The sequence below is a fragment of the Scyliorhinus torazame genome, chromosome 19, assembly GCF_047496885.1.
Source record: "Scyliorhinus torazame isolate Kashiwa2021f chromosome 19, sScyTor2.1, whole genome shotgun sequence".
NCBI classification, from domain to species: domain Eukaryota; kingdom Metazoa; phylum Chordata; class Chondrichthyes; order Carcharhiniformes; family Scyliorhinidae; genus Scyliorhinus; species Scyliorhinus torazame.
Window position 1 is genome coordinate 75,090,886 of NC_092725.1, and position 27,811 is coordinate 75,118,696.

The following is a 27,811-nucleotide window of genomic DNA, read 5'->3' on the forward strand; positions in this document are numbered from 1 at the left end:
AAAGACTTTTGATAAAATGCTACATCGGAAGTTTGTCAATGAAGTTAAAGTTCAGATGGAATAAAAGGATAGTGAGAGCATCAATACGAAGTAGCTGAGTGATGGGAGAGTGTTAACTGTGGGCGGTTATTTTTAATGCTGGAGGAAGGTATGTAGAGGGTTCCCCAGGGGTCAGTATTAGCACCGCTGCTTTTCTTGATTTATATTAATAGCCTAGATTTGGGTGAGAAGGGCACAATTTTAGAATTTTCGGGTGACAAAATTTCAAATCATTAGGAATTGTGAGGAGGATAGTGATAGACTTCAAGATACTGGTTAATTGAATGGACACCTGACAGGTGAAATATAATCCGAGAAGTATGAAGTGATACATTTTGGTAGGATAACTGAGATGGAATATAAAATAAAGTATATAATTCTAAAATGGGTGTAGGAGCATAAGGCTTTGTGCAGAAATGTAAGGTGGCAGGTCAGTTTGAAGAATGTATGTTAAGGCTCCAGGATCCTGGGCTTTATAAATGGAGGCTGAGAATATAACAGGAAGATGTTGGGGTGGACCTTTTAAAACACTGTTTCGGACTCAACAGGAGTATTGTGTGCAATGCTAGGTGCAACACTTCAAACACATCATGAAAGTGTCAATAACAGGCTTTCAACAGTTCACACCTCTTAATCTTGTCCAAACAAATATTGAGATGATAGGGAGAAACATTCAGCTGTAGTGTATGTCACTCGAGAAAACCAGACCAAGAATTTTGGAGCTTCAAACAAGGCCTTTAATTTGAGCTATAGCATGGACCCCAATGCTCCAACTCGTGGCACACTAGAGAAGATTGTAAAAATAGTAATATTTCAGATTTGGTTAGCACGACTATAGATTAGGTTTACGTCATGCATACTATATGGGTACAATCAACCAATTGCAACATGTGCATGTATACTTGATTATAATATCAAATCAGTGCAAAGGGACAACTCCATTATCTGGCTTGTGCCTATCAATCAACCGTCCATCGCTGTCGGATATCCCTGCTGTTTAATAGCTCCTCTCGAGGTATGGATGCTACAATAGACAAACAGCTCTATGTGATTCTCGCCTCCCTTCCGTTATCTCCAAACACTGAACACCAGAGCAAATGGTAGAAGATCCTACATTGTTATTACTGGCCTGTGGAGTCCCTGCCTGATAACTAGCTGCTGGCAGCCTTGGGGTGCCTCCGTAGGGGCTGGTTTAGCACAGTGGGCTAAACAGCTGGCTTGTAATACAGAACAAGGCAGCAGCGCTGGTTCAATTCCCATACCGGCCTCCCTGAACAGGCGCCGGAAAGTGGCAACTCGGGGCTTTTCACAGTAATTTCACTGAAGCCTACTTGTGACAATAAGCGATTATTATTACAAGTTAGCAGCTCGTCTCACAGACCAAACTGAAGATTTTAACCTCTTCAATAAATAGTGGATATGATTAAAATTAACTAGTTTTAAACTAATTCAAATAAAATGTCCAAAGCTGCCCCCTTCAGAGTCGTTGACAAACAAAATCACAGAAAGAACAACTTACTATAACCACTTAAAGATGTCAATCAAAGTCATCGATTCATTTCAGTTCTCAAAACAATCCCTGTTGAGTGAATGCTCCGAGTTGCCCAACTTTAGTTGAGGGCTGGTGTCGGTCAGCGAGTACAGGGGTGATGGGTGTACTGACTTACTGCAAGTCAGGACAAGCATAGGAGAGTTTTTGATGATCTCATGTTTAGGAAGGTAAGAAATTGGGAGTTTGCACTGGAGTGCATTGGGGATAATCAAGTCTTTAAAGTCTCCTCAGTCATGGTTGTGAGTTTCAGCAGATGAGCTGAGGCAGGGATGGAATGGGTCAATATATTGAAGGTGAAGTAGGCTGTGATGGCACGGGGAGATGGCCAGATGCTCATCCCAGGGTCAAATATGACATTGCAAACAGCCTGGTTCAGTTTGCCAGGAGAAGGATGTATTTGATAGTGAGGAAATGGGGTTTGTGCAAGAAACAAAAGACAATGGGTGGGATTCTCTGTCGGCTGACGCCAAAATCAGGAATCTGACATACCAGCCAGCCTTTCACCCCCTGCAGATAATGGATATTGGAATACAACCAGCAATAGTGACCTTTCTGCTGGTCGCCACAGCTCTGGAGGATGCCCTGAGGCTGTACGAGTGGGCGCTGCTTGAGGAGGAGGAAGCTGCAGCAGTAAAGCGGGCAGCAATGCTCCATGCAGCAGAGGGGCATGTGGCAGCCGCCCAGGATGGAGACTGAGCCGCTCAACAGGCCGAGGAGGAGGAGGTGCCGCATGAAGCCTTGTGTGTACTGGCACCGCGATGTGCTGGAGGAGGAGGAGGAACAGCAGGCCTCGTCGACGAGGAGGATGCAGAAGAAGGCGAGGGTGGAAAGAACATGGAGCCCAGGCAGGCACGGGAGGCCACACGCTATGTGCGCCAGGGCCAACGTTCATGGGCCGTTATGATCGCCTCCAGATTCACCGACTAGGAGGGGTTAGAGATGAGGACTGGCCAGGGGCACGGACACCACCTCCCGCCTACATCCCACTCTGTGATACATACCTGCCGCACTATGTGGTGGGCACCCTGAATTGGCAGTAACAGTGGGTCTGGTCCACGTGATGGAAGATGATTACAGCCCGCTCTGCGACGAGCTCCAGTGCTCCGCATTGTACGACAACGTCTGACTCCTGCCCACGGTAGCACTTTCCACCGTCCAGCTGGATGATCTCTGCATGCGAGCAGGCCATTCCAATACACGGTCCCATCGGATCCCTGGGGTGGCAGTAGTGGGGTCAGCCCAGACCAGCCCGCCCCTCATACACATCAGACAGGGTACTGGGCAGGTTGTAACAGTGGTAACAGGTGCTTATTGTGAACAAATGTATACAGATTTGTGCCCCAATCCTATTAACTAAACTGTGCCCTGCACCCATGCCAACTTAACTGGTGACAACTTTTCTGGCCTTACGGGCCCTTACGCTACGTCTGATGCTGCTCGGGTGTCCCAGGTGACGTGGTGCTGCCCTGTTCTGCCCGCTGCCCACCAGATGCGGCAGGGACAGGAGGGGGGGGGGGGAGGAGAGAGTCCGGGGTGCTACGGTGTTCCGTCACCTCCCCTGCAGGAGTCACCAGCACGGGCTCCATCACCTACTTCCTCAGGGTGCCCAATGACCCCTAGGCTACTCATTGGGACGGGGGTACAAGCGGAGTCGTCTCCTAAGGCTCTCCCAAAACCTGGCGCTGCCAGTCCTGGAGGCCTGCTCTGGTCTCAACCAGGTTCTGCATGCTCGCGACCATGGATGGAGCTCGGGTGCGCCATATCACGCTGTGGCTGTGCCACCATCTTCTGGGTTTGTGTTACATCAGCCAGTGAATGTGCCATCTCCCTCTGTGACGGGCCATGCTTAGCGCCGCTGCAATTTCCAGGTGTTTCTCGGACCTGGACTCGGCCAGTGCCTGCACAAGATGCCCCAGGCTTTGGACACGCTGATCCATAGCCAAAACCATAGCCCTCAATGCTTCCACCGCGTTCGCCACCCATGCGGTGCTGGCCTGGGTGGCATGCATTGTCGGCACCACCATCCTGCTCCTGCACGTGGTAGGATGCCTCCAACTGTGCCTGCAGGAGCTGGATGCTCGCAGCCAACCCCTCATGTAGTCCCTGCCTCTGCGACTGCATCTCCACAATTGATGGAACGGCCTGTTCCAGAAGCCCGAGACCCATCTGGACGGCAGCTAGTTCCTCGGATCGGCCTGTCCTCTGATCATCCGCCCCCTTGGGAGTTTCTACCTCCACTTGCTGTACCAGAGAGTGTCCCAGGAGCCTCTTCACTAACATGGCCAACCGAGCTATATCTGGAATGGTGGAGGGTGTTGGAGACAGCTGTGACGTAAAGTCAGTGTCATCCTCTGACCCGAGCTCTGGGGTGTCCTGAGTGTCGGGCCGAGGGCTGGTGTCTGAGCTGCTCGGCTCACAGAGAGGCTCTGGCTGAGCACTGGCTGGGCGCAGGGGGGCACCAGATGGACCAGCCCCGTCTCAAGCAGGTACTGGAAGACAGATGACAAGATACATGATTACACCGTGGGCTAATGGGATGTGAGGTGGTGTAGGGTGAGGGTGGTGTCAGAGTCAAGAGCAGCACAGTAGCATAGTGATTAGCACAATTGCTTCACAGCTCCAGGGTCCCAGGTTCGATTCCCGGCTTGGGTCACTGTCTGTGCGGAGTCTGCACGTTCTCCCCGTGTGTGCGTGGGTTTCCTCCGGGTGCTCCGGTTTTCTTCCACAGTCCAAAGATGTGCAGGTTAGGTGGATTGGCCATGCTAAATTGCCCTTAGTGTCCAAAATTGCCCTTAGTGTTGGGTGGGGTTACTGGGTTATGGGGATAGGGCGGAGGTGTGCGGTTGGGTAGGGTGCTCTTTCCAAGAGCTGGTGCAGACTTGATGGGCCGAATGGCTTCCTTCTGCACTGTAAATTCTTTGAAAAATATTGGCGTGACAGTGGTTTGGGGTGGGGGTGGTTTTGGGGGCGGGTTGACACACGTGTCACCGAGAACCGCAACTAAGCGGGGTCTCACTTCCTCGCCCGTGGCCGAACTCCAACTCGGCGACTTCCCTTTCCTCCAGGCCGCCAACCACGCCCAGGACTGTCTGCTCTACCATGGTGAGGAGCCGCGGGTCCGTTGGTTCCCGTCCTGTCTTCTCCCGCAACCGGCAGTTCCGGGGGGGGGGGAGATATAAATCAAGTATTAGACAATCTGACACATGTGGCCCAGGGGTTGGTGGATGATGGCCTGACTGGCCAGGTCACCCGGCCATGGCAGCCTGTATGGGCACCTGCATTTGTCGCAGGGTGGGAGTTCGGCCATCCTCCAGGGGGAGTGGGGGAGGGATACGGGTGTGTGGGACAGGGTTAGTGCCAGGGGCACACTGCTGCCTCCTCAACCTGGCCGCCCTGAGGAGGTCATGCAGTTTTTTCCCTGGAACTGTGGGCTCGCTCACAGCCTCTGCCACCTGCACCCAGGCACGACGACTGGTGACAGCTGGCAGTCTCCTGCCAGGGTACAGGGTCATCCGCTGCTCCTCCACCACGTCCAACAGGGTCTCCAACTCGGCGTCTGTGAACCTCGGGGTTGCTCTCCTCGCTGCCATCTCGTTGGCTGGAATCGTGTGTGTGTGGGGGGAGAATTTGTTACATGCGCTACAGCTTGTCAGCCTTTGGGTGTCAATTGTGAAACTGGCGAATCTGACACTTTCCCATTAGAGAATCGTAGAATTTACAGTGCAGAAGGAGGCCATTCGGCCCATCGAGTCTGCACCGGCTCTTTGAAAGAGCACCCTACCCAAGCCCACACCTCCACCCTATCCCCACAACCCAGTAACCCCACTCAACACTAAAGGCAATTTTGGACACTTAAGGGCAATTTATCATGGCCAATCCACCTAACCTGCACATCTTTGGATTGTGGGAGGAAACCGGAGCACCCGGAGGAAACCCACGCAGACACAGGGAGAACGTGCAGACTCTGCACAGACAGTGACCCAAGCCGGGTCACTGATTGTGTTTCACATGGTTCCGGTCCAAGCCCCTTGACGGTAGTGGAATCGGTCCAGGTGTGGCACCGGTTTTCCTGTCGTAGGGGCCAACACAGAAACGGAGAATCCCGCCCAAAGGCTTTGGCTTTTCCAGCATGTAACGGGAAGAAATTTCTGCTCACCCAGAACCGGATGTTGGAAAAATGGTCTCGAACTCTGTGACGTAAGAGTACACGCAGAAACTGGGGGCAGCGTGTAGATATGAAATAGGAGGGAGCCCAGGAAGGATAGATCCTTGGAAGCTCCCTAGGTACTGGGGTGGAATGGGAAGAGAAGCCATTGCATCAATTTCTTGCTATGACTGGATAGATAGGAATGGTACGAAGCCAGTGTAGACCCAAGCAGCTGGATGAAAGTGGAGGAATGTTAGAGAAGGATGACTAGTTAAAATGACAAAGGCTACATGCAGGCCGAGACAAGTTGTGACTTTGATAAGAGCCATTGCAATACCATGTCATTACTGAAACCACTGCTGTGTCTGCACCTTAAGGGCAGGGCAAGGACTTAATTGCCAATGTGTGTTTCATTCCTGACTCCATACACGGATGCAACAAAATTCCTTTTGTTGTGTTTGACCAAGTCCACATGCACAAACTATCTTTAAATAGTACACATACTAAATATTGTGGATAGAAAAGCTTGTGATCATATGGCCTGCTTCTCATGAAACATTCTCATTGTAAATTGAATGTGGCATGACAAGTGTTAGAATGAACAAGAACCTGAGAAAGGATATACTTTTGAAAATGAAATGAAAATCGCTTATTGTCACAAGTAGGCTTCAAATGAAGTTACTGTGAAAAGCCCCTAGTCACCACGTTCCAGCACCTGTTTGGGGAGGCTGGCACGGGAATTGAACCGTGCTGCTAGCCTGCCTTGGTCTGCTGTCAAAGCCAGCGATTTAGCCCTGCGCTAAACCAGCCCCTGTACTTTTACAAAGTACTGGAGTCAGTAGATACAAGCCTAGCCCATATAACTATTCCTCAGGAGACAACTCGCACATTCTAGGTATTGGTCCAATAAACCTTCTCTGAACTGCTTCCAATATATGTACATCCTTCTTGAAATAAGGAGATCAATACTGTACACAGCACTCCAAATGTGGTCTCACCAGTGCCCGGTATAAATGTAGCATAATCTCCCTATTTTTGTACTTGATTATCCTCGCAATAATGATAATATTCTATTAGCTTTTCTAATTCCTTGCCGCACCTTCATATTAGCCTTTTGTGATTCATGCACACCCAGATCCCTCTGAACCCCAGAATCTGCAATCTCTCACCATTTAGATAAGATGCCTTTTTATTCTTCCTGCCAAGATGAACAATGTCACAATTTCCCACATTATACTCCATTTGCCAAGTGTAGAGAACTGTCGCAGACGTGCCAGACAGTGTACTGAAGGAAGATTCGTACAATATTGCCTGCCATAACAATTCCAAACATGGGTGAGCAGTTAATTCACGAAAAAATCAAGCAAAAGCAAAAAGCATACTATGAGAGCCATGCAAAACAACTACCACCACTCAAAGAAAGAGATATTGTCAGGATAAGAAATCCAAATGGTCGCTGGTCAGACGTTGCAAAGGTGTTAAATGAAGTTGCACCACGATCGTATGTGGTACAAACTGCGGTTGGACTGATGTATCGCAGAAATAGATGAGTATTATTAAAAGTAAAGAATTTGCGTCAGTTTCCAGAGTCAACTACAATAAACCCAGACACCATGTTTTATAACATTGACTTAATAGCAGCATTGATATCCACATCACAAATTGAACAAACAACAGACAACGCAAATGGCACTGCAAGTGCACTGAGAAGGTCAAAAAGGACAAGAAGACCATCTAATAGACTTAATTTGTAAAACACTAAGGACTGTAACTCTGAAATTGCAATTATGATATGGAATATAACATTAAGCATGAACTGTATGCAAGCATTCTCAATAATGTATGTAAAAAAATTGTTAGTAAGGGTTTCAAACATTTTCTCAAAGAAAGGGGGATGTGACATGGGAAATGTTCAGGATACAAAGGGTTAATGTTATATAATTAACCACTAGATGGAGCGAGATGCAGAACTATATAAAGCACTGACTCAGACTTCTGGGAGAAGGCTGGAGAGGAGAGCATAGGAGTAGTGAGAGAGATCAGAGTAGTTATAGATAGAGTGTAGAGACTAGTGTTAGTTGAGTGTAGATTGTAGATTACTAGATTATTGTTTCCTATAGGAGTAAGTGGTTGAGCTTTAATAAGTCGTGTAAATAAATGTTAACTTTGTTAATGAACTTAGCTTCTGTGATCTTTGTGAACACTACGACATCCATTCTGATAATAAGAATCATAAAGAACACCACAAGCATGAGCTTTTATTTTCCGCAATAACCTTTGATGTGGCATTTTCTCAAATGTCTTGAGTACATTCCCCTTCATCCACAGAACAGGTTACTTCCCCAAAGAACTCCAATAAGTTGGTTAAATATCATTTCCCGTTCACAAAACCATGTTGACTCTGCATGATTACCTTGAGCTTATCCAAGTGCCCTGCTGTAACTTCTTTAATAATAGCTTCTAACATTTTCCCTGCAACAGATGTTAGGTTAACTGGCCACTTTCTGTCTCCCTCCCTTTTTGAATAATGGAGCTAGGTTTGCTATCTTCCAATCTAATGGGCCCTTTCCTGAATCGAGGGAGTTCTGGAAAATTCTAATCAATGCATCAGCTATCTCATTAGCCACTTTTTTAATACCTTGGATGAAGTCCATCAGGACCCAAGCTCTTGTCAGCCCACAGCACCAACAATTTACTCAGTACCACTTCTCTAATATTCCCGAGTCCCTTCCTCCCTTCCATTTCCTGGTTTATAGCTGCTCTTGGGATGTTACTAATATTGCTTATAGTGAAAACTGATGCAGAAAACCTGTTCATTCATCTGCCATTGTAAAGGAACAAGGGCTATAATATATATGATAGATACAAGGAATTTATTTTTAAAATTACGTTTTGGTTGGGGTCATGTGATGAGAGCATGGGAGTGGCTGCGTTTTGAAAGCTCTGGCTCCACTCGTCTTCTAATTCTTTATTTTATTCGAATGCACATTCCAGAATTACCTTTCTTATTGGGATAAATGTCTTGCACTATGTCCCGAGATGATCCTGGTCAGAGTTTGGTGGTGAAGAACCGATTGAATCAGAGAGAATCCTCGTTTAATTGGGATGGTCGGAGATGGCTGGGGTGGGGTCCAGCTTGCAGTGGCAATTTTGTTGGTGAGTGGGGCCAACGTCTCAGTGGTGCTGTCTGCACTGGGATGATAACCGCCATGATGATCTCGGCTCGGTCGTGCAGGTTTGTGGTGCTCACTTTAATGAACTGCAATGTATCCTCGAGAGAAGGTTCGACGGAGCACATTGTATCCGGTCTTCGAGGCCTGGGGTCGGATGGAGGTCTCATGCTGTGAGTGACGGTGTTGCGGAGGTGAAGATAGATCATTCTATGGAATGTTTGAGAGATCTTGAGTATTGTCTGACAATCCTGTTATGACTGTCGTGTTGGGTGTTCTGATGTACAAATGATCCAACACGGCTGGAGATGGTGTAACTCAATTTTATTTACTACTTAACTATAACAGCACACTGCTAACTTGGGTACGTGCATTACCAGCTAATCTGTGGACCCTGTCCTGTTACTGTCTGGGTGAGGCACTCAGACATTCAGGCTCTGAGCTTGGTGCTCTGAGCTGGCTGCTGCTTGAATGAGCAGGAACTGTAGTGTCCCCTGTTTTTATAGTGCGTGTGCTCTCAGTGGTGATTGGCTGCGATGTGTGTGTTGATTGGTCCTACTGCATGTCCATCAGTGTGTGTTTGATTGCACCATGATATGCTGATCTAAATATCATGACATCCCCCCTTTTCGCAAAGAATATGTGCCTACATGATAATAAATAAAGCAGTGTGGTGAGTGCATCTAATCATGTGTGTGCAATAATTACAACAATATGTACATGTGGCTATACTATATACACAGGAAGGTGCCAGGTGCAGAAACTAACTACGTTACACCAAGAACGAAACCAATGTCATTAATAAACAATAACAAAATCTTAAACAGTATGGCAAAAAGTCTGAAACAGTATGTCAGAACAAGTCAGTGAGTCCAATATGAAAAGGTTCATAAATTAAGTCTCTCAGGTGGGCGACGAATTTGAGTTGACCGCCTCAAGGGTGGGTCAGGATCCACCGGCTGAGGAACGGGCCGGGCGATGGTCGAGTGAGGAGGATGCAGGGTGTCCGGAATGTCAACAAAGTCCATTGCAGGGACAACAGGAGGGCGTGGCACCGATGCGAGATCACGTAGCGAGCGCGGAACCAGACGAAGGGTGCGCCATTGCGGCGGAGAATAGAGCCATCAGGCAGACAAACCAGGAACGAGCGGGAAGCTATCTGTCGGAGAACCTCAGCGGTTGTCGACCAGCCACCCTCCGGAAGGTAGATGCGGACATTATCTCCAGGTGCCAGGGCAGGAAGATCAGTCACCCGAGCATCATGTGTCGCCTTTTGTTGCTCACGCTGTTGCTGCATCCGCCGAAGTACCGGAGCATGGTCGAGGTCTGGGACGTGAATGGATGGCACAGTGGTCCTGAGGGTGCGACCCATAAGCAGCTCGGCTGGCGATAGGCCCGTGGACAGTGGGGCCGAGCGATAGGCCAGCAAGGCGAGGCAGAAGTCAGATCCTGCATCAGCAGCCTTGCAGAGGAGCCTTTTAACGATATGGACGCCCTTTTCTGCTTTGCCATTCGACTGAGGATGCAGAGGACTGGACGTCACGTGTGTGAAGTTGTATGAGCTGGCGAAGGAAGACCATTCCTGACTCGCAAAGCAGGGGCCATTGTCTGACATCACGGTGAGCGGCATGCCGTGGCGAGCAAAGGTCTCTTTGCAGGCCCGGATGACAGCCGATGACGTGGTGTCGTGCAGGCGTATGACCTCTGGATAGCTGGAAAAGTAGTCGATGATGATGATGTAGTCCCTGCCGAGCACATGGAACAGGTCCACGCCCACCTTCGACCAGGGGGACGTGACCAACTCATGGGGCTGAAGGGTCTCACGGGGCTGTGCCGGCTGAAACCTCTGACAGGTGGGGCAATTGAGCGCTGTGTTAGCAATGTCCTCACTTATTCCCGGCCAGTACACAGCCTCCCGGGCCCTCCGCCGGCACTTCTCAACGCCGAGATGGCCTTCGTGCAGTTGTTCTAAAACAAGCCGGTGCATGCTGTGTGGGATCACAATGCAGCTTCAGGAGGACACCATCAACGACTGCCAAGTCGTCCCGAACTTTGTAAAACTGTGGGCATTGTCCCTTGAGCCACCTGTCCGTCATGTGACGCATCACACGTTGCAGAAGGGGGTCGGCCGCAGTCTCACGTCGAATGTGGGTCAGGCGTGCATCAGTGGCCGGCAGATTGGCAGAAGTGAAGGCTACATGTGCGTCGACTTGGAAAATGAACCCCTCAGGGTCGGACGGTGTGTTGACTGCCCTGGACAGAGCGTCTGCTATGATGAGGTCCTTACCCGGGGTGTAGACAAGTTGAAAGTCGTACCTCCGGAGTTTGGGCAGAATGTACTGGAGGCGAGGGGTCATATCGTTGAGGTCCTTTTGAATGATGCCAACCAGCGGGCGATGGTCAGTCTCCACGGTGAACTTGGGAAGGCCATACACATAGTTGTGGAACTTGTCAACGCCAGTCAACAGGCCTAGGCACTCCTTTTCAATCTGCGCATAGCGCTGCTCTGTGGGGGTCATGGCCCGTGACGCATAGGCGACTGAGGCCCATGATGAGGCGTCATCCCGTTGCAGGAGGACCGCCCCAATGCCGTACTGGCTGGCATCAGTCAAGATTTCCGTCTCCCTTGCAGGATCGAAAAACGGCAGTACCGGGGCGGTGGTGAGCTTGACCTTGAGCTCCTCCCAGGCACGCTGGTGGGTGGGAAGCCACTGGAATTCAGTTGTCTTCCTGACAAGGTGCCGGAGAGCTGTAGTGTGGGAAGCAAGGTTGGTGATGAACTTCCCTAGGAAGTTGACCATTCCGAGAAAGCGTAGCACCGCCTTCTTGTCTGTGGGCTTCTGCATGGCCGTGATGGCTGCCACTTTGTCGGCATCCGGCCGCACCCCCAACTGGGAGATGTGGTCCCCCAGGAACTTCAGCTCGGTTTGTCCAAAAGAGCATTTGGCTCGGTTAAGACGCAGGCCCAGGTCCCGTATCCGTTTAAAGACGTGCTGGAGGCGACTGAGGTGCTCCTGCGGTGTGGTGGACCAAATAATGACGTCATCTACATAGACGCGCACCCCTTCGATGCCCTCCATCATCTGTTCCATGATGCGATGGAACACTTCAGAGGCCGATATGATGCCAAATGGCATCCTACTGTAGCAGTATCTACCAAATGGAGTGTTGAAAGTGCACAGCTTCCTGCTGGACTGATCCAATTGAATCTGCCAGAAGCCCGTTGAGGCATCAAGCTTGGTGAATATCTTTGCCCGAGCCATCTTGCACGTGATCTCCTCACGTTTGGGTATGGGATAGTGTTCCCTCATTATGTTGCGATTTAAGTATTTCGGGTCTATACAGATCCGGAGCTCGCTGGAAGGCTTCTTGACGCACACCATGGAGCTGACCCATGGAGTCGGCTCCGTTACCCGGGAAAGCACTCCTTGGTCCCGAAGGTCCTGCAGCTGCTGCTTGAGGCGGTCCTTGACGGGTGCCGGGACCCTGCGAGGTGCGTGAACTACCGGGGTGGCATCCTGTTTAAGCCGGATTTTGTACGTGTAGGGCAGTGTGCCCATGCCCTCGAAAACATCCTGGTTGTGCGTGAGGATGGAGTTGAGCTGCGCCCTAAAGTCTGCATCTGGGAAATCGGACGTGCCTTCTGGAGAGAGAGAGTGTACACGCCGAACGAGGTGGAGGATTTTGCACGCCTGTGCGCCGAGCAGAGAGTCCTTTGAGGAGCCCACAATTTCGAATGGTAGTGTGGCTTTACGTGATTTGTGTGTCACTTCTAGCTGGCACGACCCCGTGGTGGGGAAGACGTTGCCATTATAGTCAACGAGGTGACAGTTGGATGGCAGAATAGGTGGTTTAACCTTCAGGGTCTGGAATGCTGACCATGCGAGGAGATTGGCAGAGGCACCAGTGTCCAGACGGAATCTGATCTGGTATCGGTTGACCGTCAGGGTGGCACACCACTCGTTGTCCGGATCAATGCTGTGCACTGACAGCGGCTGGTGCATTCGACTCGGGGACAGCTTGTTCTTGTTGATGGCAGAAACGCGGAAGGGCTCCCTGTCCTCAGTGTCATTGGTCTGTGTGACGTCGGGATCGGACTCGGTGAACGTGGGTTGAATTGCCCGAACGTTTCTGCGAGGCTGGTTAAACGGGTACGAGTTGGCAGGCTGAGCTGCTCGACAACAGGCAGCATAGTGACCCAACCTGCCACAGCGTAGGCATTGTCGCGCTTTGGCAGGACATTGCTGCTTTAAATGGGCGGAGCCACAGTTGCCGCACGTCGTGACGTCAGTGCGTCGATGCGCCACCACGCATGCGCGGTGCGGTCTTGCGTAGTGCACGCCTGCGCATCGCGTTCCTCTGCGTCAGCGTCCCCTCTTTTGTTGAGGTGAGAGTCTTGTTGAGCTGTGCCTCTGTGTTGTTGGAGCCCTTCTTTGGTTTGGGGGGTAGCCTTGATGGGGGAGTTAGTCAGCTTCCTCCAAGTGGTCTTCTCAATAGTGCGGTTTCCTGAATATCCTCATTGTGGTTGGGTCTTCCATGGAGAGGCAGTGTCTTTGTTTTTGTTGAGGCTGTGCTGTCTTGTCGCCTAGTATCCTCTTTACAATGGCATACAGAGCTGGACTGTGGCTAACGCTCCTGGGCTAGCTCATGCATTCCTCCTTAGGGGGGTTCTTCTCCTCTTCACTTGGGTGAGCAGCATAAACCCTGGTTTGGTTCAATGAGTTACAGCAATTTTCCCTTATCGTTCTTGGGGGTGGGGAGAGTGGATGTCTTGGTGATCCTTCTTCTCTTCAGTGGTGGGGTTTCCCCGGTTAAGGATGGTGTGATTTTTCTAGTGTTAGTAGTATTGGTGCACTGTCCTGGGTGTGGTGGGCGAGATGCAGGGCAGGCTGGGTGGTAGGTCGTGACGTGTGCAGGGTACCTGAGGGTACTGACATCTGTGTATCAGAATGTGCTGGACTAGGCCAGGTCAGGTGCTGAGGTTGGTATCCTGTTGCCACCTTTTGTTTGGGAATCCCTTCTTGAAGGCACATATTAGGGACGTCCTAAGAGTCTGGGTTTTCCGTTTGATGTATTTGAATACCCTTGGTTGACGGACTCCTTTGCGCACAAGGGTCTGGGGTTGAGCCAAGTTCTTACAATGGTTAATATCCTGTTGCGCCCCCCCCCCCCCCCTTATGGTTGGGATGGTCCCTTACCTGAACGCTTTCTCTTCTTCATCAAGGAGGAATATGGATCCCTGGCTGGGTCCTGGTCCACTTTTATCCTAGTCCAGCAGTTACCTTCTGCTCCTGGTAGTTTCCCTCTGTTTATACCTTGTTTCAATTAGGTTGCTGGGAGCCACTGACAGTGCAGACCGTAATCCGAATCTATAGCTGCTGGTATAACTATGTGAAATGATGATTGTTCTGTTATGTGCCTGAGGTTGGGGTTATGTTGTGTTGTTTGGGCATATGTATAACATCCTTTTAGAACAGAGTTCTCACATTTTTTTTTGTATTTGACCTTTTTTGTCATGGATTCCTCTGGTGTTGCTGGAGTTCAGGGAGATGTGTGCTGGTGCACGGCCGAACATGGCGCGAACAATTTATCCCGAACTCTCATGATCGTTGCAAGCAATCGAGGCCAAGTGCAGAAGGAGGTCATTCAGCCCATCAAGTCTGCACCGGCCCTTGGAAAGAGCACCCCACTTAATCCCACACCTCCACCCTATCCCCGTAACCCAGTAACCCCACCTAACCTTTTTGGGCACGAAGGGCAATCCACCTAACTTGCACATCTTTGGACTGTGGGAGGAAACCCACGCAGACACGGGGATAATGTGCAAACTCCACACAGACAGTGACCCAACCCGGGAATCGAACCTGGGACCCTGGAGCTGTGAAGCAACAGTGCTAACCACTGTGCTACCATGCTAACATGGCATGAACAATTTATCCTGAACTCTCATGATCTTGAAAGCAATCGCCGTGTGGGAAGGTGTGCACCATTTTACCATAATTTCCTGGCGTATCCTTCTCTTCCTTATTCTCTGGTAAGCATTCAGAGGCATCAAGTTGAGTCTAATGATTGCATTGAGCCAGCTATATTGCTGTTTCTCCTTTTCCCCTCTGTATCCATACATGTGAAGATCTTTTTTCTTGCTATACTGTACCATTCCTGTGGTTTTGTTGCATTATTTGTTAAATGTAAATATACTTATAAATAAAAATACTCCCAGTCTATATGTAAATTAAAATCTTCCATGATTATCACCTTGCCTTTCTGACAAGCTCCAATTATTTCTTCCTTTATGCTCCACCCTATCCTGTGGTTCCTATTAGGGAGCGTGCACACAACTCCCGCCAAATGACTTCTTGCCTTTACCGTTTCTCATCTTTACCCAAACCATTTCTGCACCCGGGTTTCCTGAACATCGGTCACCCCTCTGTACTGTGCTAATACCATCATTAAATAACAGAGCCTTTCCTTCACCTTTTCTTCACTTCCATATCCTTCCTAAATATCCTGTACGCTGCGATTCATAGAATCATGGAATAGAATCATAGAATCCCTATAGTGCAGAAGGAGGCCGTTCGGCCCATCGAGTCTGCACTGACCCTCTGAAAGAGCACCCCACCTAGGGTCAGGCCCCATCCTATTCCGGTAACCCAGTAACCTCACCTAACCATTTTGGATACTAAGGGGCAATTTAGCATGGTCAAGCCACCTAACCTGCACATCTTTGGACTGTGGGAGGAAACCGAAACAGTCGGAGGAAACCCAAGCAGACTCGGGGAGAAATTCCACACAGTCACCCGATCTGGAATTGAACCCTGTCCCTGGTTCTGTGAGGTAGCAAAGTGAACCACAGTGGCACGGTGCCACCCCAATCAGGTCCCAATCCAAGTCTTTCTGCACCCATGTCGCCGTAATAGCTATAAGATCGTACTTCTTTATTTCTCTGTGCATTCTCAATTCATCTGTTTTTTGAATGCCACGTGCATTCAGATGCAGAGCCATTAGTTTTATCCTTTTAGTCTTTTCATAACCTCGTGTCTCACTTGTTGATTGACTGTTAGATGTTGATCTGGAGATAATGATTGTAGCCATCTGGGATGGCCACTTCCAGCTAGGTATAGGGAAACTCGCAAAAGCCTGGCGGGTAAAATGGACAGGCCAAGACTCAGGCAGGCTCAGAGCCTGAAATGCATATTTGTAAGCAAGCAGTCCACACGGTATCGAAACTCCGTCCAATTAGCATTGTAATGGGGCCGATTAGCATTTGATGGCCCATCTTCACCAAGACAAAGGACTGGTACTCGAGCAACCGGGACAGTCCCAGACATTTCGGCGCCACTCCCTGTTCAAGGGAAACGCACAGATCCCCGCCCACTTATTGGTTATGAATTGAACGGAGTGATCAGGGATCACCCAATTAGTAGGGCCCAAACCGGAGGACCGCCCAAAAGAGCGCAAAACCCCCAAGTATAAGAAGAAGAGTTCGCCATATGTTCGCTCTGTCTTGGTCCTGGTACCCTGGTCACGGCCATCTCCAAGTGCAGCACCACCAGAAGCAAGTCCAAGTTCAACGCTCGCTACCAGACAGATGAGCCCAGCTGAACAGCAGTTAGTCCTCCGGACCCGAGAAGATCCAGAATCAAACAGCGGCCACTATTCTCTGACCTAAGCCGGGTGCCCGAAGTTAAGTACAGGTTGTCTTAGTCGATAGATGTAATTAACTAGTAGAGTTTATGTTGCATGACTAATTGTGTGTAAATAAAGTACCCTTGACCTTGAACTAACTAACTGGTGTTTGGCTCTTTGATCGATAGCCGGTAGAAACTTGTGGTGGTATCATTTGATACCTGGCGACTGTAGGCATTAGGACATAGATAACATAGAAAGAAAGGACAAATTCACTGATTGCCATAATTGGAACAGAGCCACAGGAAGGACAGAGAAAAGAGTATAGAAAACGAAAGGCAACAGGATCTTCTCCAAGTCTTTAAAGACTATACAAGACTTAAGAGTCCCTTTGTTTAAACTAGCTTTATTCAGGAATGTGCAAGGTAACTCATACCCATCAAAAGTGGAGCATACGTTCCTTGAAAACTACTAAACCACCAGTTTTATACTGGTATACAGATAGTGATATTTTTCATTTTTACCAATCATCAAATCACACAATGGTGTTCTGCTATCTCAGCCCAGTTATTCTCAAGACTAGATTCCTTAATTACATTCAAAGTGAGTACATATGATTATACTATCTGTTCACTGCTAATACTACATTGTTCAATCACAACTAAGGCGCGTATACATTGTTCCATATGACTGCCTGTGGTTAATCCTGCCCACTCCTCAGTCCTGCTTGCTGTTTAGATTTCTTTAAAACCTTTCAGATGTATAATCTCTACCCTTTCCTTTCACGGTCTGTTTTTCATTTCCCATAATACTACGTTTTTCTTTTACCTTGTTTTTGCACTTTATTTACCACATCTTCCCAAATTTAATCCCTTGACTGCAGTATTTAGCTTAAAACTCTCGCTACTTCCCAAGTTGTGTGGGTGTGGTAGTCACCACTGTTGTATAGCAACACAGCCATCTGGACTCACGTTCTTTGCTGCAGCGAACGGTGTCAATCCCTCTGACTATACTGTCTGCTACGACCACTATATTCCTTTTTGCTCCCCCCCACACTTGAATGGCGTCCTCTACCATGGTGCCTTGGTCAGTTAGCATATCCATCCTGCAGCCCCCAATTCCATCCAAATAAGCTCAAAAAATATCAATCCTGTTGGACAATTGTAAAATCTGAGAGTCCTCCAGTCATCTGGGTCCCCTACCCGCCTCACTTGCAGTGACACTCTCCTGTTCCTGACTACTGACCAAATCACAAGACTCTCTTCTAAGAGCAGCGACTGCCTCCTAGAACAAAGAATCCAGGTAACCTTTCCTCCTCCCTGATGCATCACAGTGTCTGTAATTCAGCCTTCAGCTCATAAACTCTTGAGCCAAAGCTGCTTGAATTTCAAACACCTTTTGCAGACGTGTTTGCCCTGGATCAAACTGGCGCCCTGCAGTTCTCACATGCTGCAACTGTGTCATATCACCAGTCCTGCCATTCTTAATATGTCGCGAGATTGACTCCCTACTGAAGGACAGATCTGAGGCGTTCAAGGCAGACGACCCTGGCCTATACAAGAAATCCAGGTACGACCTCCACAAAGCCACCCGGAATGCCAAGAGAGAATATCATACCAAGCTAGAGTCACAGACCGACCCTCGGCGGTTGTGGCAAGGACTAAACAACATAACGGGCTACAAAGCGAAGCCGAACAGTATCTCTGGCAGCAGCGCACCCCTCCCCGATGAACTCAATGCATTCTATGCTCAGTTCGAGCAGGTAACCAACAATCCGCTGGCGAGTGCCCCAGCAGCCCATAATTCACGAACAGACTCAAAAACAGCTTCTTCCCCACTGTCACCAGACTCCTAAATGACCCTCTTATGGACTGATTTCATTAACACTACACCTGTATGCTTCATCCGATGCCAGTGCTTATGTAGTTACATTGTATATGTTGTGTTGCCCTATTATGTATTTTCTTTTATTCCCTTTTCTTCTCATGTACTTAATGATCTGTTGAGCTGCTCGCAGAAAAATACTTTTTTCATTGTACCTCGGTACACGTGACAATAAACAAATCCAATCCAATATGTTCCTATTAACTATTTAATTATTTACTCAATTACATGTTTTACTTCTACTTTCATATAACCTTGCCACTAGTTGCTAGCCTATTTTGAAATTTAGGAATAGACTAAACCGTGGTCACTTACCTGATACTCACCAAATAACTAGTTTCTTCTGCAGCAGAGTAAGACCACTTCCCCTATACTGTCCCCACCAGTTCGCTTTGCTTCCCTTTCTTGAATGGCTTTCCGTACCATGGTGCCATTGTTAATTTGCTCATTCATCTTGCAGCCCCCCACTCTCACCTACACAAGCTGAGAGAACCTCAAACCTATTGGACAATTGCAAAGGCTGAGACTCCTGCCCTCAAAATCACCTTACCTGCCTCACTTGCAGTCACACCCTCCTGCCCCTGATCACTGACCAAATCAGAAGATCCTATCCTAAGTGGCATGACTGCCTCCTGAGGCAAAGCACCTTGGTAACTTTCCGAAGTATCTGCAGCTCAGTCTCCAACTCAATGATTGTGAGCCAAAGCAAACAGTTATTTGCTAACATTGCCTGCTCCTTGTGTGTCTGGAAGGCCTTGGGCGCGATTCTCCACTCCCGCGCCGGTTGGGAGAATTGCCTGGGCCGCCAAAATTTCCTGGGACGCCGGTCCGACGCCCTCCCGCGATTCTCCCAAGCGGCGGGAACGGCCCGGTCGAGTTTCACGGGCCGCAGGCCGGAGAATTGGCGCAGACACCCAAAATGGCGATTCTCCGGCACCCCTGCTATTCTCAGGCCCGGTTGGGCAGAGCGGCCAGGCCAAAATGGCGGGTTCCCCCAGCGCCGTCCACACCTGGTCGCTGCCGTCGTGAGCGGTGCGTGAACACTGGGGGGGGGGATCCTGCACCGGGGGGTACCTCAAATGTGGGTCATCCGCCCAAGGGTCCTCTCTGAAGGAGGACCTCCTTCCTTCCGCAGCCCCGCAAGATCCGTCAGACATCTTCTTGCGGGGCGGACTTAGAGAGGACGGCAACCACGCATGCGCGGGTTGGTGACGCCCATTATGCGGCGCCGGCCGCGTCATCTATGCGGCGCCTCCTTTATGCAGGCGACAAGGCCTGGCGTGTGTAGATGACGCGGCCCCGATCCTGGCCCATTGTCAGGGCCTGAATCGGTCGGGATCGGGGCCGTTTCGCGCCGTCGTGAACCTCAACGGCATTCACGACGGCGCGGCCACTTCGACGCAGGAGTGGAGAATCCCGCCCCATGTGTTCTCTTGTGGATAAAATATATCTCTCCTCCTTTCGACCTTAACCATAGCGAAAGTGATACAGGTTGTGAATCCTTTAGTCAGAAACAAAATGAAAGTTTGCAAACAAATGTTCAATGGTATTTTAAATGCAATGTATTTAATCATGAGATAGATCAAATGTTTTCCACCTTAAACATGAAGCATATTTTGGTATAATTGTGGTTGTTTTTTTTAGGAAATACTGACATATTAAAGAATCCGTTATGAACTTATGTGTGAATTATGTTAATGCAGTATGACACGTACAATAGAGGTTTCACTTATATAAAAACAACTTGACTCACTGGAATAAAATTCACAAAGATTCTACATTTTAAGGCAAGTTCACATGTGCAAGCCGATCAGGTCAGAACTTCCCAACGCGGTCACCAAGGGTGTGATGGGAGCTGTAGTTTCACTCTTTCCGCCAGAGGCCCACCCAAATCGGGAGGGCAACTACAACCCTCGGCATGCAGCGCGCGGACTCCTGCCGCCGAGCGGCGGGGCTCGGCGCGTGCGCAGTGGCGATCGTGACCAGCCCAGGAGACGGCCTGTTCGTCGCCCGCCGCCCCCACCGACCTGCCCGCCAACCCATCCACCATCCGCGGCCGGTGATGGTGACGGTTTGAAGTGCGGGTCAACCGTCCTCGGCGAGAGCGTCCACAACCGGACACCCGCTCTCTGAACACCGAGCAGCGATGGAGGCGCTGATTCCCGTCATCAACAAGCTGCAGGAAGTGTTTAACACGGTCGGGGCCGATATCATCCAGCTGCCGCAGATCGTGGTGGTGGGGACCCAGGTAGGGTGGTCGGGCCTGGCCGGGCGGACCGGAGCTGTCAGGGAGCGTGAGGGAAGGGGCAGCAGTCACACTGCGCGCACACACAGCTTCACTGGGATCTCGGGTTCCAGGGGCTTGACCCACATTCTTCATTTGCTATTTGCACCATTTCTATCCCCCCCCTCGCATTGATCGTTTTTAATTTCAGATATTGTCGGGTCTTCGGTTTAAATTTAGCTTTACGGTGTCTTAATGACACCAGTGTGCCTGCATTGTGTGATGATGATTCGGGTACAAAACGTCCCAAGGCCTTCGGCAAAGGACGAGGACAAACTGGAGGAGCTGAAACTATGTTACAGAGTTCAGGAGAGGTCACTGAAGGTTGTTTGGATTTTGAGGGGGTTTCTAAAGGGGGGGGGGGGGGCATCAAAAGTTAGGACTGAGTTGGTTGAAGGACCTGCCATCGATGGAGAGGACAGAAGGTTAAATGAAGGAGAGGGGGTCAGATTGCAGGGGTATAGAGTGAGGAAGCAAAAATAGATCTATCGCTTTTGAGACTAGGAAACCACCGTTATGGAGAGGATGATTGATGGAACATGGCGAGTTTCTGGAATGTGGACAATGGAGGGAGGAAAAAAGATAACATTGGCACAATCAAATTTGGTGGTGACAATACAGATAAGGAATAAGTTGAGAGTTGAATGAGATCAGGCTGGAAATGGGCAATATTGCAGAAGTATAAGTAATTTGGGGATTTAGTTTTTGAAGTGCAGTTCAAGATCAAACACTTATTTTGCTGGAATGATTGAATCATAGAATCCCTACAGTGATGAAGGAGGCCATTCACACTAGAGACAGGATTGCAATCAGTGAGAAAGAAACAGTTTATGACAAACCAAAATGCCTGACTTTGGTCTTTCCAAAGTTTAGTTGAAGGATGTTGGGATTCATCTAACACTAGATAGAAAGAGAAATGATTGTAGGGTTGAGCAAAATGGTGGAAAAATAGAACCAGATGTCACCATACTCCAGATTGTTTCTTATGATTAACGCCTGTCAGCATATAGATTGTATAAGCCATTTGGACAGATACATGGGTGGAAAGGTTTAGAGAGATATGAGTCAAATGCAGGCAAATGGGGTTAGCTTAGATGGGCTTTTTTGGTTGGCATGGACCAGTTTGGGCTGAATGGGTTGTCTCCGTGCTGTAGATTCTATGATTTTATATAGATGTGCGAGAGGAAAGCTTGAATAATATATCTTTTGAGAACTCAAAATAAAAGGAGAGATGGTGTTTTTCTTAGGAAAGCAAGTAGTGAGGAGGAAGCAAAGTTTGAAGAGGGATATAGATAGGTTGAGTGAGTGGGCAAAAAATTGTCAGATGGAATGTGATGTCGAAAAATATGAGGTCCACTTTGGCAGGACTGCAGAAGACTGTCCTAGTGCATGAATCACAAAAGATGAGCCTACAGGTACAACAATGAATTAGGAAGACAAATGGCATGTTGGTCTTTACTGCAAGGCAGATGCAGTATAACAGTAGGGATGTCTTGCTGCAGATGTACAGGGTATTGGTGAGACCACACCTGGAGTGCTGTGTCTTGTTTTGGTCTCCTTTACTTTTAAAAAAAAATTAGAGTACCCAATTCTTCTTTTCTAATTAAGAGGCAATTTAGCGTGTCCATTTCACCTACCCTGCACATCATTTTGGGTTGTGGAGGTGAGACCCACGTAGACACGGGGAGAATGCAAATTCCACATGGATAGTGACCTGGAGCCGGGATTGAACGCGGGTCCTCGGCACCGTGAGGCAGCAGTGCTAACCACTGCACCACCGCGCTGCCCCAGGCCGCCTTTACCGAAGGAGGGATATACTTGCATTGGGAGAAGTTCAGAGAAGATTCACTCGGCTAACTCCTGGGATGAAGGAGTCCTCTTTCGAGGAAAGGCTGACCAGGATGGGCCGATAGTCACTGGAGTTTAGAGGAATGAGAGGGTCATCTTACTGGGGGTAGGGTGAGGGGGGCTTGGCAGTGTCGATACCACGAGAATGTTTCCTCTCATGGGAGAGTCTAGAACTTGGAGCACTGTTTCAAAATTAGAGATCTCCCATTTAAGACGAAGATAAGGGGGAATCTCTCAAAGGATCATTAGTGTTTGGACTTCTCTTCCCTAAAGAGCATTGGAGACCGAGTTATTGATAATTTTAACAAGACATGTTTTTAATCGATAAAAGAGTCATGGGTTATGGAGAGCTAGCAGGAAAGTTGAGTTAAGACTAGAATCGGATCAGCCATGTTCTTCTTGAATGACAGAACCCGAGATGGTTCTCCTCCTATCATCATCTTATGAAATTTTGATTGATAACACTCCTGGAGTGTTTTTACTAATTTAAAGGTGCGACATGAATACAAGTTGTTAAAGGTAGACAGCTAACATCGAACATCAGGCACCTGCTAAATGTGATCATGACCCCATCCGGGGACAGAGCACCTGAGATGATCATCTCCCTGGACGCAGAAAAGGCCTTCGACAGAGTCGAGTGGAAGTACCTTATAGAGATGCTGGAGCGGTTCGGGCTCGGAAAAGGATTCACCTCATGGGTGAAATTCCTGTACAGTGCTCCCATGGCAAGTATATGGACAAACAACACCAGCTCCCAGTACTTCCAGCTGCACAGGGGCACCAGGCAGAGATCCCCGCTGTCGCCGCTGCTGTTCGCCCTAGCGATCAAAGCATTAGCGATCGCTCTCAGAACAGCACAGAACTGTAGGGGGAATCCAAAGAGTTGGCAGAGAGCATAGAATCTCGCTTTACGTGGATGACCTGGTCCTCTACATCTTGGACCCACAATGCAACATGGAAGGAATCGTCACGCTCCTGAAAGTCAACATGAGCAAAAGTGAGATTTTCCTAGTAAACCAGCAAAGGAGAGGGGCAGCACTGGTGGGATTGCCGTTCAAACAAGCCTGACACAAATTCCGCTACCTGAGGATCCAAATCGCTCATGACTGGACGGGGATCCACAAATGGAACGTGACCAGTCTGACAGAGGAAGTCAAAAAGGACCTGCAGAGGTGGAACACACTCCCACTCTCCATGGCAGGGAGAGTACAGATGATGAAAATGAATGTATTGCCCAGATGCCTCTTCCGACTAAGATCCATCCCGATCTATATCCCCAAGGCCTTTTTCAACTCACTGGACAAATTAATCATGGCGTTTGTATGGGGGGGAAATAATGCTGGGATCACAAAGAAGGTCCTACAGAAAACAAAGTCCAGGGGAGGGCTAGCCTTATCCTAAACCTACAATTTTACCACTAGGCAGCGACAGTGGAAAGAGTGATGGGATGACAAAGGAGCCAGAGGCCGAGTGGGTGCACGCGGAGGAGGCCTCCTGCAGGGGGACCTCTCTCCAGGACCTCGCCACGGCGGCACTCCCATCCCCAAACACTCCAGCAGCCCAGTGGTGATAGCCACCCTCCAGACATGGAACCAACTACGGCAGCAATTCGGACTGACTGAAATGTCCATTAAAGCCCCCATCTGCAATAACCTCAGGTTCACACCAGCATTCACTGACGCCACCTTCAAAAGGTGGAGACAGGATGGGGAGACATTGACGGTCAGGGACCTAGACACTGATGGTAGGGTCACAACACTGGAAGAATTGACGCAGAGATTCCAACTACCTAAAAGGCAAGAAACTCAGATATCTGCAGGTTTAAAAACTTCATACGGAAGGAGACAAGGACATACCCGTGACCACCACGATAGACACTATTAGAAGAGCTGCTGGGCGCAGACATCCTAGGCAGAGGGAACTGTAGTGATGTGTACAAACGACTGCTAGACAGGGCTGACACCAAACTGGACATGACGAGGAAATGGGAGGAAGACTTGGGGTTTGAAATAGGTTGGGGATTCTGGAGCGAAGCACTGCACAGGGTCAACTCTATCTCAACATGCACGAGGCTCAACCTAACGCAGCTAAAAGTGGTACATGGAGCCCACTTGACCAGAACCCGAATGAGAGGTTCTTCCAGAATTGGAGGATAGATGTGAACGGTGCCAAGGAGGCCCGGCCAACCATTCCCACGTATTCTGGACTTGTCCCAGGCTTGCTGGGTACTGGACAGCCTTCTTCGAGGCAATGTACAAAGTGGTGGGGTTGAGGGTGGAGCCATGCATGAAAGTGGCGGTCTTCGTGGTATCAGACCAGCTGGATCTCTTCATGGGGAGGAGGACAGGTGCCCTTGCCATTGCCTCCCTGATCGCCCGCTATAGAATCCTGCTCGGTTGGCGATCAGCAGCACCACCTAAAGCTACAGACTTACTGTCCAACCTATCGGAATTTCTCCAAATGGAGAAAATCAAATTCACCATCCGTGGGTCGGAAGAGGGCTTCCACAAAACATGGGAGCCATTGAGCCGACTGTTCCATGACCTGTTTGTGGCCAACACATAAATAAATATGTGGTGGGGGGGGGGGGGGGGGAGAGCAACGTGAGGTAGCAAAACCCAGCAAGAAAGAAAGAATGGGGGGCAGCAGTGAAGAAGGGGGGAAGGGAGGGAGGGGGGTCAGGGAGAGGGGAGCTGGAGGGGGGGGGGGGGGGGGGGGCGCTGCAGGGTAGAATGGATTGTACGCTGAGCTAGACGGTGACAGACTGTAAATAAAGAAACCTAAGAAGAAGCCTTTGGGTACTGTACAATAAATGAAAATGAACAGCAATGTATACAATTTTGAAAATACCAATACAAAGATTTAAAAAAATAAATAACTACAAGTTGTTAATGTTGACCTGAGAAGGTAGTGACTGGTTGTTTACTGGAACTTTTGCAGCCCCTTAAGTTGATAGTACTGTGAGAATGTTAATTGTGAGAATTCCAGGATATAAACTGAGATGGTGAGTGGAACATAGCGGTAATTGTCTTCCCACGACAAAGCTTTAATTATCTTTCTGAATTGGAGAATCTTTGGCAGGGGAGCTGCTGTTGAAGTCGTCCTGATAAATTGCTACAGCGCATCTTGTAGATTATCACAGACTCAATGCACAGGATAGAGATGGATGTTTCCAGTGGGCAAGTGGGACACTGATCAACAACTGCTTTGTCCTGGCTACCATTGAACTCCTTAACTGTGGCTCCACTCCAGTCAAACATTGAACATTCCATATCACAATTGTGATTTGAACCTTGTAGTTGGAGACGTTTTGAGGGCTCGAGTGCTGAGCCACTTATCACAGTACCCAGCCTTTGCCTGTTTCCTGATATGGTTGGTCATTAAGCTTTTGTTTGAGAGTGACATGAATGGTGAGGGATCTGCCAATGGTGCTATTTAAGGTCTGAGAGATGATAGGTTTTTGAAATAAAAGAGAATGCTGAAACACTCACCAGGTCCAGCAACATCGATGAAAGAAATGGCTCTATCTCCCTCCTGTATTCTGAATCATTGTTGTTTGAGATCCGACCCACTTCGGTTGTGTCATCAGCAAACTTGTAAATGGAGTTGGAGCCAAATGTTGCCACACAGTCGTGTGTGTGTATAGGGAATATGGTAGGGGGCTAAGTGCATGGCCGTGCGGGATCCCGATATTGAGGACTACTGTGGAGGCGGTGTTGTTTATTATCCTTACTGATTGTGGTTATGGGTCAGGAAGTCGAGAATCCAGTTGCAGAAGGAGGAGCCAAGTCTTAGGTTTTGGAGTTTTGATATGAGCTTGGCTGGGATTACGGTTTTGAAGGTGGAGCTGTAATCAATGAATAGGAGTATGACGTAGGAGTCCTTGTTGCCGAGATCCTCCAGTGAGGGAGATAAAGAACCTAGTGGCGTGGTGCAATGACAATATCTTCCTCAATGCCAGCAAATCTAAGGAGCTGGTCATTGACTTCAGGAAGTGAAGTGTCGTTCACACCCCTATCTGCATCAATGGTGTTGAGATGGAGGTGGTTGACAGCTTCAAGTTCCTAGGTGTACACACCACCTCGAAGCTACGACCAAGATAGCACAACAGCACCTATATTTCCTCAGGAAACTAAGGAAATTCAGCATGTCCCCATTGACTCTTATCAATTTTTACAAATATACCATAGATAGCATCCTATCTGGCTGCATCACAGTCTGGTATGGCAACTGCTCAGCCCAAGGTCATACGAAACTACAGAGTCGTGAACACAACCCAGTCCACAGGAACCCACCTCTCATCTATTCACTCTGTCTACACCTCCCAATGCCTGGGCAAAGCGGACAGCATAATCAAAGGCCCCTCCCACCCGGGTTATTCTCTCTTCCAACCTCTTCCATCAGGCAGAAGATACAAAAGTCTGAGAACACGCACTAACAGATCCAAAAACAGCTTCTTCCCCGCTGTTACCAGACTCCCCTTAAGGACTGAACTGATCTCTCTACGTATCTTCTCTAACTGAGTAGTACTGCACTCCATATGCTCACACGTTGCCTGTGCCCATGTATTTACATTGTGTATTTATGTATGTCCTATGTTTTTTTTTCACGTATGGAATGATCTGTCTGGACTGTACGCAAAACAATACTTTTCACTGTACCTCGGTAGAACATAGAACATTACAGCGCAGTACAGGCCCTTCGGCCCTCGATGTTGCGCCGACCTGTGAAACCAATCTAAAGCCCATCTACACTATTCCCTTATCGTCCATATGTCTATCCAATGACCATTTGAATGCCCTTAGTGTTGGCGAGTCCACTACTGTTGCAGGCAGGGCATTCCACGCCCTTACTACTCTCTGAGTAAAGAACATACCTCTGTCATCTGTCTTAAATCTATCTCCCCTCAATTTAAAGGTATGTCCCCTCGTGCTAGACATCACCATCCGAGGAAAAAGGCTCTCACTGTCCACCCAATCCAATCCATGTGACAATAAAGCTAAATCTAAAATCTTACATTAATGCAGTCCATTTTCTAGTATTTAGATGATTGCGAATGTTATCTAACATTTGACAACCAAAGTGTAGATGTTGTTAATATCTGGCTGCAGATCAATATGGTTGCTTCGTTGTTGAAGGAAATGATAAGAGGAGCTGAACATTGTGGAAGTTTCAGCCTCAGTCATTATCTTAGAAGGACAGGCCATGAATTAATTAATTGACCAAGGGCAGTACTGTGAAGAACTTCCCAGCGGTGTCTT

The 27,811-nt window shown here is 48.7% G+C and overlaps 1 protein-coding gene across 5 annotated transcripts in view; it reads left to right on the forward strand.

Annotated features, from left to right (window-relative positions):
• The first annotated feature begins 20,380 nt into the window (after positions 1-20,380).
• Positions 20,381-27,811, forward strand: part of dnm1l (dynamin 1-like) — a 92,542-nt gene continuing 85,111 nt past the window's right edge. For 3 of the 5 annotated variants that reach the window (XM_072484556.1, XM_072484557.1, XM_072484559.1), the window contains exon 1: positions 20,382-20,666. In XM_072484556.1, the coding sequence (XP_072340657.1) occupies positions 20,565-20,666 (102 nt within the window). In that variant the 5' untranslated portion in view covers positions 20,382-20,564. Of the gene's footprint in view, positions 20,667-27,811 lie in introns of all 5 variants that reach the window. The other 2 variants (XM_072484558.1, XM_072484560.1) reach the window with 2 other exon arrangements.